The 11,923-nt window shown below is 44.3% G+C and overlaps 1 protein-coding gene across 1 annotated transcript in view; it reads right to left on the bottom strand.

Moving 5' to 3' along the window:
* The window catches only part of NINL (ninein like), a 60,611-nt gene extending 53,492 nt beyond the window's left edge, over positions 1-7,119 (bottom strand). Inside the window, exon 1 of the mRNA XM_007105176.4 lies at positions 6,926-7,119. Coding sequence (XP_007105238.2) covers positions 6,926-7,108 — 183 coding nt within the window. The 5' untranslated portion in view covers positions 7,109-7,119. The remainder of the gene's footprint in view (positions 1-6,925) is intronic.
* Between the last annotated feature and the right edge of the window lie 4,804 nt (positions 7,120-11,923).

The following is an 11,923-nucleotide window of genomic DNA, read 5'->3' as shown; positions in this document are numbered from 1 at the left end:
GGAGAGGCCACAGTGGTGAGAGGCCCGCGTACCGCAAAAAAAAAAAAAAAGAAAAAAAAAACAAACAAAAAAGAAAAAGAAAAATCCACGTTCTCACCACCCACCAAGAAAGAGAAAACGGCAGCACCTGGGCGAGCCCTCCACCACGGTTCTTTTCCTGATTAAATCCCCCAGCCCCTACTCTGACGAGGCCACAGTGGTGAGAGGCCCGCGTACCGCAAAAAAAAAAAAACAAAAAACAAACAAAAAAAAAAGAAAAAGAAAAATCCACGTTCTCACCACCCACCAAGAAAGAGAAAACGGCAGCACCTGGGCGAGCCCTCCACCACGGTTCTTTTCCTGATTAAATCCCCCAGCCCCTACTCTGACTCTAATAACATCCTTGCTTTTATACCTCATTTGCATGCACCCCTAAACAATACAGTTTACTTCTGCCTCTTTTAAAATTTGATCTAAATGGAATCATGTGTATACACGATTTTGTGTCTTAGACTCAATATTACTTCTGTAATATTCATGTAACTTGCTGTGCATGATCTGCCCATTTTCTCTGCTCTGCGGTGTAACTGAGCAACAATTTATTAATCTACCCTCCTGCTGGTGGATATTCCCATTGTTTCCAGGGTTTAGTTATTTTTAAAAAAACAACAAAAACCCTCAGCTTTGAACAGTTACACACGTGTCCTTAGGCGTTTCTTTGGAGTATACGCCTAACAATGGGATTGCTGGGTCACAGAATATACATTTAAATCCTCTTGGTGAATTGAATCTTTTATTACTATAAAATGCTGACCCTCTTTAGTTCAGTAGTGCTTTTACCACAAAGACTAGCTTTCTTATGGAGTATTTACGTGTTATATCTTTTTACCAAACTTTGTTTTTTTAACCAAACTTTTAATAATGTCAATTTTTCATATCCTTATGGTTTAGACATGTCTCTTATGAACAGTATATAGTTGGATTTTTGGCCCCAATCTGAAAATCTTTATCTTTTAACTGAAACACTTTACGTTTAATGTCGTTACTGATATATTGGGTTGGCCAAAAATTTCGCTTGGGTTTTTCCATAATATTTAGATTTAAATCTACTATTTTTTGTGTGCTTTCAATTTGACCTGATTGCTTTTTCTCCTTTCTTTCCTCTCTTTGGATTTACTGATTTTCTTTTAGGATTTCATTTTCCCCCTTATTAATTCAGAAGTTATACAGTCTATTTCCATTCTCTTATAGTTTATCCTAAAAATGACAGGACACATCCTTAGCTTGAAAGTTTACTATCAATCAATGTTTTTTGTTTCAGCAAAAACATAATTCATTAAAAGACTAGTGGAAATGATCCAGATGTCCAAAAAGAGAATGGGTAAATAAACTGTGATTCAGTCAGACAACGAAAGATGACAATGGGGGGAAAAAAAAACCAGACCACCGACGGAGACAATATATCTACATTGTGTGAATATAGCTCACAGACATAATACGGAGTAAAAGAACCAGAGAGTATACACTGAGCATACGCTGTGTATTTTCGCTTGTATAAAGTTCAGCAATAGGCAAACAAATCTATGCTGTGGTAACTGTTGGAAGCAGAGGGACAGCAAGGGCACCTGAGGAGGGATGCAGGATGCTGGCGGCCCAGGTGTGTTCAGGGTGGATGTTCACTGAGCTGCACTCTTCAGCTCTTTTCTCTACCTGTGCTTCTACTGAAGTCCCACAGAAAGAAATCAACACAAGAGCTTGCTGTCACCAGTAAGTGCAGACAAAGCAGGCCTGGGCTGTAGGTCCAAGCATGCTTCCCACACCTGGCACAGAACTTGAATGAGCACCTTCTGTTGCTGCCGATGGGCATTAAACGCAGCTGTTGGCTTGGGGGCACCTCTGCCTCAGTTACACACGTATCAGATCTGACACTGGATTACTTGTTTGTTTATTTTCTGTCTCCGCAACTAGCATGTGATCTCACAGTGACACACTGTAAATACTCAACAAATATCTAATGGATATGTTTGCCTCTATATCCTCTCAAAACCGAGCAGAATTCACCTTCTCACAGATGCATTCTTTCACCTTTGTTCTTAAAGAGTATTCTTTTTTTTTTTTTTTTTTTTTTGGCCACTCCTCGGGGCATGCGAAATCTCAGTTCCCCGACCAGGGATTGAACCCTTGCCCCCTGCAGTGGAAGCTCAGAGTCATAACCACTGGACCGCCAGGGAAGTCCCCTTAAAGGGTATTCTTGCTGAGTATGGGATTCAGGTTGGCACCAGTCCTCTTTTAGTACATTGGAGACACCTTTCCATTGGCTTCTGGCTTCTACTGTCACATCTGAGAAGGCAACTGTCAATCTAACTATGGCTGACTTTCAGGATATGTCTTTTTTCCTCTGGCTGCTTTTTAAAAAATTATTAAATGTTTCATTTTGAGATAATTATAGATTCACATGCAGTTGCAGGGAAAAAATAGAGAGAGATCATGTGTACCCATCTCTGGCTGCTTTTAAGATGTCTTTGTTTCCCTTCAGTTTCACAATAATATGGCCAGATGTGGATTTCTTTTTATTTATGCTACTCAGAATTCCATGGGTTTTTGGAATCTTAAGTCTGTTTTGGAAACTTTTTAGCTATTATCTGTTCACAAAATCCCTCCTCATTCACTCCTTTCCTCCTGGGATTCCAACCAAAGGGATGTTCCCCGGTCTTCACCTTCTCTTTATAACATCATGCTGCATCCTGGATGAGTGCTCTTTTCAGCTGTGTCTAATCTGCTGTTAAACTCTTAAAAGTTGTATTTGGTTCTTTGTTCAGATTTATTACGTCACTTTTTAGAGTTACCTCTTTCCTGTGGATATTTTCAAGCTTGTTTTCTTTTAATTAAAAAAATTTTTTTAAATTTTTGGTTGCATTGGGTCTTTGTTGCTGTACGCGGGCTTTCTCTAGTTGCGGCGAGCGGGGGCTACTCTTCGTTGCGGTGCACGGGTTTCTCATGGCAGTGGCTTCTCTTGTTGCAGAGCATGGGCTCTAGGTGTGCAGGCTCAGTAGTTGCAGCACGTGGACTCAGTAGTTGTGGCTCGTGGGCTCTAGGGAGCTTGGGCTTCAGTAGTTGTGGAGCACAGGCTTAGTTGCTCTGGGGCACGTGGTATCTTCCCGGACCAGGGATCGAACCCATGACCCCTGCATTGGCAGGCAGATTCTTAACCACTGCGCCACCAGGGAAGTCCCTCAAGCTTGTTTTTTTTTAAATCTCTCCTAACATAGTAACCATAGTTGGCTTACACTTTTTGCCCAGTAATTCCAATACTTCACATCTTTGTGCTCTGCTTCTGTTGCCTGTTGTTTCTCTGGCTCTCACTCATCTTTATTTTGTGCCTAGTTATCCTTGACTGTATGCTGGTTATTGTATATGACTATTACTTAGGAAGAATCACAGACCCAGGATGAGGGAACTTTCTCAGGAAAGGACTTCTGTTTGCTTTTGCCACGTGCCTGAGGGCACCGCCTGTGCAGGACAACCTGATCTAAGTGCAAGGCCTGAGGTCATCTAGACCCCTGAGCGCACGCAAGCCCAGACAGCAAAGAGCATAACGGCTGATTCACTTACCCTATGTCTTTACCCTACAGGTGCACCCTCAGGATCCTCCCTTAAACTGGGGGCTGGTTCATCAGTTTCTCCTTGGGTGAGCCTGTGTTTAGACATGCATTTCCCTGGCCCTTTAAAACCCTCAAATGACATATCAATTTCACAGTTGCTATTTAAGACCAGAAAATATTCTCAGGGCAAATGGGGTTTTGTGTGCTGAGCTTAACTTCTCTCCATACGTGACTTAGCATAGATTTTTAGGTTGTAATTCCCCCTGACTTGTTTGCTCGTTACCATTTTCAAGATCTTTTGTTTTTTTCTATTTTGTTCAGCCTTTTTAGTAGCACTAACTGGAAGGTAGGCCTGAGTTTGCTAACCTGCCACTAGGACAATGTCTGAAGTCTCTTCCCTCTTTTTTAGGGATGAGGCATAAATTTCATCATTTGAATCTACAAGAATGTATTGAACTAATCTCATATTCAAAAGGCTGTTTCCAGTCTTTTGCCATGTGAATCAATACTAGAATGGATAACCTTGCATAGATTTCATTTCACAAAGAGAGACGTTGTATTGCTTTCATTTTTACATTCCTAGCTTCTAGATTTGCCTTGCACATAATAAGAGCTCAAAAGTACTTGTTGACTACATGGGAGCAGAATGAAATGGCCATTTTGCTTGATCCAATCTCAGATTTCTTTCGCATCTTTGATAATATTGATACTTATCAGCTGACATTCTTCTGATCCATCAAACAGGAGGCAATCTGACTGCCAAGTGTGCTGCTGTTTTATCTGATACCATTTTGATGGTGCTTGTGTGTGCTTCTGTGCCCTCTCCCTTCACAGCTCATAAAAGAAGGAAGGGCCAGCCCACGGCATCAGTTGTTTGACCCAACAGGAAACACACCATCATCCCTGCTTGATCACGGACTCTCCTCACAAATGAAGAGGCTGGACCCTGTGATCAAGAATCACTCTCAACCTTAAAATTATTTTCAGTAACACTATGTTATCAATTATTTTTTAAGAGGAAAATTCTCTTTCTACCCAAACTTAAAATACTTGAGGTAAGAACCTCACCACTGGTAAAGAAACATGAGAAATAACAAAATGCACATGGAAATTTCCCAAGTCACAGGACTCTTAGGCCACGTCAACTTTCTGGCTTGAAACTAGACCTGATAATGTTTCTTTAACGGGAAAAAGGAATTAAAAACAAGCATATTGGGACTTCCCTGGTGGTCCAGTGGTTAAGACTCTGTGCTCCCAATGCAGGGGGCCCGGGTTTGATCCCTGGTCAGGGAACTAGATCCCGCATACCGCAACTAAGACCCGACGCAGCCAAATTAATTAATTAATTTAAAAAAAAAAAACAAGCATACCCTCAATAGCATTAAAAATTACCTTATTAATTCAGATAGTATAATATTGTTTCTTCATTGTCATAACTGGATTACTGTATCAATGACTAACATTTCTGTGGTGTCACATATGTTAGTTCCTGCAAGGAAACTGAATAAGTGATATTTGAATTGAAAAGCCAATCCATTCTCCTGGACAAAGGATTTATTTTGTTTTTCTTCAAAACTTCCTGAAATCTCCACCATTTGGTTTCTGTCACAGAAAATGGTGACAACTACCTGGATACTTCTGGCTTGACACTGGTGTCCCTAAAACCCCTACAGAATGTTCCACCTAAACGCTGGCTGTGTGCGCTCCCCCGCCTGTGGATGAAGCAGGGGAACGGTAACAGCCCTTTACCCTTTGCAGCTGCTCCAACACTGACCCTCCTCCAGGCGTAACTCAGGGTTTCGAGGACACGCTCCCTTTCTCACAGACAAAGCACAAAGTAGAGAAAGGCCGGGAATGATACATCCTACAATGAATCTGGGCCCAAAAGTGCTTCTTTTGGTTTTGAATTTTCCAAACTGTCAAAAATCATCAAGGAAACCATCTGTTCATGCTGTTTTTTGTTTTGTTTTGTTTTGTTTTTGCCACACACGGCATGCAGAATCTTAGTTCCCTGACCAGGATTGAACCTGTGTCCCCTGTGGTGGAAGCACAGAGTCTTAACCACTAGACTGCCAGGGAAGCCCCTGTTTGTGCTGTTTTAACCAGAGTGTTGATTTTCACAAATGTGCCTTTTGATTATCTAGCCTCCAAATACAATTCCAGGTGATATCAAGAGGGGCTAGGACATTTTCTATCAAAAACACACCTGATTCTTAAGTCCATAAAGAAAAAGCAGGAAGAGAGTAAAGAGATAGAAGAGGATGCAGTGGGTTTGTGAGGCTGAGTCCTCCATGCAGGGGGGGCAGTACTGCGGACAGCACTGGCCACATGGCCTTGGGGGAAGTAACAGGAGGTCACATCCGCCTGGACCCTCCCCCAGGGCCAGCAGGGAGGGGTTTTTGGTTGTTCTTCTTCATTTGTTTTTGCCCAAAAGCCAACTCAGGATATTTGCAGCTAGATTTTTTTCTCATTCAAAATGAAAAGAGTTTTACTGAGTTCTGTGGAAAAAATGCCCTTCCTTCAAAGGTAAGATTATAGCCACTGGGTTTTTTTCTTTTTTGGGCTGCGCCATGTGGCCTGCGGGATCTTAGTTCCCTGACCAGGGATCGAACACAGGCCCCTGGCAGTGAAACCCCAGAGTCCTAACCGCTGGACCGCCAGGGAATTCCAGGCACTGTTTTTAAAACGAACATGTTAACATCTGGACACATTTAAGAAGCAGGAACACTAAGAAGCTTCTTAGTGTTTCAATCAGGAAAGCAAGTTGTGGTCCAGGCTCCAGATTACCATTCTAGATGACCTTGAATTTCCTAGAGAAAAGAACTCTCTGAGTGCATACTTCCTATCTGGGATAGATACACTCACAGAGATACACTCTGAACACAGGGAGCCTTGGTTCCTGCAACAACAGTGGGCAATGTTCTGTCCAGCTGCTGGATGAATTTCATGCTAGGTAATTTTACGAGACAATGTGCCTTCGAGGTACTTTGCAGCTGCCTCTGAATGACCCAGTGTGTGAGCTGCGCACAGATCACTGTGTTTTGTGAACCACACGCACCATCCATACCCACCTTCCACTCCCTGGATGAATCACCCAAGCATCTTTCTGGAAAAAACAGAACAAAAACAAATCTCTGGAAGTTACTATGCTTTAAAAAAGCAATCTTAAGGAACTTCTTTCTACAACATAGATGTTGCACAGAAGGAAAAATAGCACCCCATTTCCTCCTAACTTTCCTTTGAAGAGTATCTCCAGTCAGTTGGTATTTCTCAGATACCAGCAGCTATAACCCCACGCTCTCTGTGCTTTTCTTTGTGAGAATGAAGTCAATGAAGTTACCCACCCTGGCAAAGCGGTCGTTTCCGAGAAGTGTTTGCAGAAGGACAGGCAGCTGCTTTTCCAGATGAAGCTTCAGGCAGAGTTGGGTCAGCTCCTCCCGGTCCAAGAAGCCTGTCCCCGTGGTGTCACAGCTGCTGTAGACATCCCTGAGCTGCGAGACATAGTGGCTCTCTTCCTCTTCGTCCATCCCATCGCAGGCTGCGTGCAGGGAGAAGAAGACAGCGGTGCCCTCTGACTGCTGTTCCCACCCCCCTCCACGTCCCCAATGCGCCAGGCAGTGTGGCCCAGGGCAGGGGCGGAGCTGGCGTGTGGGAAGGGGCACCAGGGTCGTCTCAGGACACATGAGGCTGGAGGAGGAGGGGCCAGAAATGTGTTCTCATGGGGCTCGTTCTCCCTCACTGGCTCAAAGAACCAGAATTACTTTGTTCTGTAAAAAAGTATCTATTACAGAATAATCAGAAAAAAAGAGATAAGTATAAAGAGAAAGAAAATCATCCAAAATTTCACTACCTGAAAAAAAAATCATTTTAATATTTTGGCAAATATACATTCCACTTTTTCTCCTTTTTTTTTTTTTTTTTTTTTTGTGGTACGCGGGCCTCTCACTGTTGTGGCCTCTCCCGTTGCGGAGCACAGGCTCCGGACGCGCCTCTCACTGTTGTGGCCTCTCCCGTTGCGGAGCACAGGCTCCGGACGCGCAGGCCCAGCGGCCATGGCTCACGGGCCCAGCCGCTCCATGGCATGTGGGATCTTCCCGGACCGGGGCACGAACCCGTGTCCCCTGCATCGGCAGGCGGACTCTCAACCACTGCGCCACCAGGGAAACCCTCTACTTTTTCTCTATACATATACACACAGGGCCTGCTGGATGCCTGGCACACTTGCCCGAACTTCTGCCCCAGGATTCTGGTCTTGGGCAGAACTCAGGCTGGAGGTCAGAGGGCACTGAGGGCCCTCCCAGGAGGATGACAAGCCAGCCCCCTCCTGAGAGAACTTGCTGGTCTGCCACCTCCCCCCGACCCCTGCCTCTATGCAAGGGCTGATTCAGGGGCAAGGACCCTGCACACTCAGCCCACATCCCCTTGGTCATGCCAGCTTTGCCCAACACACAGTTCAGTTCCTGACCACTCAGAAACACTTCTTTTCCTCTCCTTCCCCTCATGCCCAGAAATCTGAGACACTGTCCCAAAACAGCAGATGATTCGTCTCTGGCCATCCAGGCACAGGCTAGTGGTGTGACTCAGGCCCAGCATTCTACAGGTCAGGCAAAAAGATCTTTCAGCTGCCATTTGCTATGACACTTCTAACCCCCATCCAAGATAAGGTCCATGCTTTGCTTTCAAAGTCCTGGGAAAAACACTGGGAGAAAGGAGGCACTGCTTCTGGTCACGTGTGCCCTATGGAATTCGCCCTCCTCTTGCCCCAGGACTGGGGGGGGTCTTTCTGAGGCTGAGATACCACATGACAAACCTCAGTGCTGAGATGGGCCAGGAAGGCTTGGAAAAACTCCAAGGGCACCTTCATCTGGGAAATACAGCCCAGGCTCAGGTCTGTACCACGACCACCGCACTGGAGTCACACTGAGGCACGTGGATTCCCTGGGACTCCGGAGTCCCAGAAAAGGGCTCAAGTGACAAGTCACTGGACACTCTAAACACCTTGGAACTATGGAAGGTCTCAGGGGTCGTGTAGAAGTCTGAGTGGGGCTCAGAATCCTAATGTTCACAAACCCCCATTCGCTGGAAGCTCAAGGCACTGATTTGAAGGTTGATACATGTGGGAGGGGAGAGAGGAGTAACCCAAGAAACGCACGCAAGCACACACACACGCAGAGAGAGAGAGAGAGAGAGAGAGAGAAACTAATATCCCCAGAGAGATGAAGAAAAAACATTAAAATCATGCAACAAGATAAATTACTGGACAATAGGGATGATTAGACACCAAGGGAGGTTTCCTGACATTGACGTAGGATAATCACAATAAAAAATTCAATGGCCACACTGGAAGACAAGGACAAAATACATCTTCTATTAAGTGTACCTGAATAAAGAGACAAAAAATGAGACAGAGAAGAAAGGAAATTAAAAATCAATAAAGTAACCGAAAAACATAAAGACAGACATAGACCAACGGAACACACTTGAGAGCCCAGAAATAAACCCTTGCATATGTGGTCAAATGATTTTCCAAATGGCCAAGACCACACAATGATGAAAAGACAATCTCTTCAATAAACGGTGCTGGGAAAACTGGATATCCACATGCAAAGGAATGAAGTTCAACCCTTACTTTACACCATAATCAAAAAATGAACTCACAATGGATTCAAGATCTACACATAAGATCTAAACTATAACATTCTTAAAAAAAAAAAAAAACAGAGGAAAAGTTTCATGATGTTAGATTTGGCAAGGATTTCTTCGATATGACACCAAAAGCATAGGCAACAAAAGTAAAAAGAGACAAATGGTACTACATCAAACTTAAGAATCTCCACATCAAAGAAAACAATCAACAGTGTAAAAAGGCAACCTACATACAGAATGGGAGAAAATAATTTGCAAATCATACATCTGATAAGAGGTTAATGATCAGAACAAGTAAAGAACTCCTATAACTCAACAACAACAACCAGTAACCCGATTTAAAAAATGGGCAAATGACTTGAATAGACAATTCTCCAAAGAAGATACACAAATGGCCACCAAATGTCCAAGCACATGAAAGGTGCTCAACATCTCTAATTAGGTGCACACAAAACAAAAGCACAGGGAGATATTATCTCGCACCCATTAGGATGGCCACAATAAAAATAAACAAGCAAGCAGAAAACAGAAAACAACAAGTGTTGGTGATGATGTTGAGAAATTGGAGCCCTTGGGCACTCTTGGTAGGAATGTAAAATGGTGTAGCTGCTGTGGAAAACAGTATGGAGGTTCCTCAAAAAACTAAAAATAGAATTACCATATGAGCCAGCAAATTCCACTTCCAGGTATACACCCCAGAGAACTGAAAGCAGAATCTCAGAGTTATCTGCACTCCTATGTTCCCTGCAGCATTATGCACAACAGCCAAGGGGTGGAAGCAACCCAAACGTCCATTGACAAAAGAATGGATAAAGAAAATATCAATAAAATGGAATATTATTCAGCCTTAAAAGGAAGGAAATCCTGTCACCTCCCACAACATGGATGAACCTTACGTTGAGTGGAATATGCCAGTCACAAAACGACAAATACTGTATGACTTCACTTCCGTAAGATAACTAGTCAAAATCAAGGAGACAAAGTAGAGTGGTGGGTGCCAGGGGTTTGGGTAGGGGGATAGGAAGGGTTGATCAGCAGGTACGGAGTTTCAGTTTTGCAAGATGAAAAAGTCCTAGAGATCTGTTACACAGTAATGTGGATACCAGTTAACACTACTGAACTGTATATTTAAAAATGATTAAGAGGGTAAATTTTTTATTTATTTATTTTATTTTATTTTATTTTTGGCTGCGTTGGGTCTTAGCTGTGGCATGCAGGATCTTCGTTGAGGCATGTGGGATATTAGTTCCCTGACCAGGGATCAAACCCACGTCCCCTGCATTGGAAGGCAGATTCTTTCCCACTGGACCACCAGGGAAGTCCCAAGAGGGTAAATTTTATATCATCATGTTTTTTACAATTAAAAATTTAAAAATAAGAAAAAACTTTTTTTAAGGAAAAGAAGTTCAATATTTGGTGGCTTGCTTTCTGAAATTGCCTGGCTCTGCTCTGTGGCACTTTTACCTGGATTTTCTTTCCTTAAAAAAAAAATTCAAAATCAACACCCAAAGTCCAGGCATCCTCTAAAAGCCCAGGAAAGGCAACCAGCTGATGGGAAGGGGGGTTCTGGAAAAATACAAGACTTTTCCAAGCAGACAGACAGCAAAGTCCCACTGTGAGGGCCAACAAATAAAAACATCCAGACCGAGTAAATCCTCAAGAAACTTCAGAGCAAACAAACAATTCCTAAAAATGTCTAGAGAGAAAAGAGCATTCTGCACTCAGCGCCAGGCGTGACTCCCGCAGCAAGAATGGGATCGGAGGCTGAAAGACATCCTGAGGAAAAGAGCACTTTCCACCAGTCTGGAAGCTAGCGGACGGGTACTTCAGCCAAGAAGGAGGAAGACGCAGGTTGTAGATCTGGGTCCCCCGCAAGCAGTGGACACCGTTCTGGGAGGGTGGCCTGGGGCAGGGCCACAGTGCAATCCACACAAACTGGCCACTAGGGACCCTACGGTCCCGTATCGTGGGACCACGTGGAAAACAACATGGGTGGTTTCTTCTTCTTCTTAAGAAGATATTTATTTATTTACTTATTTGGCTCCGCCAGGTCTTCGTTGTGGCATGTGAGATCTTCGTTGCTGCGTGAGGGATCTTTAGTTGCGGCACGCAGGCTTTTAGTTGCAGCGGGGTCTAGTTCCCTGACCAGGGATCAAACCTGGGCCCCCTGCATTGGGAGCACAGAGTCTTAACCACTGGACCACCAGGGAAGTCCCCAACATGGGTGGTTTCTGACAGAGCTGATGGACCATTTGGAAAAGAATCAGGATGTTAAAAAGTAATTATGGAAAAACCAAGAAAGCCTCCATAAAGTCAAGCTGGGCACAAGAATGGAACTGTAACTGTGCCCCAGACAGGGTCCCTGTGGTAGGTGGACAGCACATCTTCCGTGGGGGGTGGGAGAGACAGGGAAGCCTTGAGCTGAGGGTGATCCGAGGTACCAGCTTGCCCGCTTATGGCCCAGGGGATGTTTCCCAGGCCTCCATAAAGCAGCTCCAGACAGTAGTCCAACGGCATTTAGCACCTCCACGGCTGCGGTGTGCCCTCCCCACCTGGGGAACTGGCTCCACCTCCCACCGGCCCCCCACAGTGAGACCCTGAAGCCACCACAGAGCCCGAGTTGGGAGACTTGCCCTGGTCAGCGGTCGGGGTTGCTGACTTGAGCTCTGGCCCATCGAAACCCTCTCTACTGGGAA

This window comes from Physeter macrocephalus, chromosome 14 (assembly GCF_002837175.3).
Source record: "Physeter macrocephalus isolate SW-GA chromosome 14, ASM283717v5, whole genome shotgun sequence".
Lineage (NCBI taxonomy): Eukaryota > Metazoa > Chordata > Mammalia > Artiodactyla > Physeteridae > Physeter > Physeter macrocephalus.
Note: the sequence above shows the minus strand (reverse complement) of the source record. Positions and strands in the feature narration are given on the sequence as shown.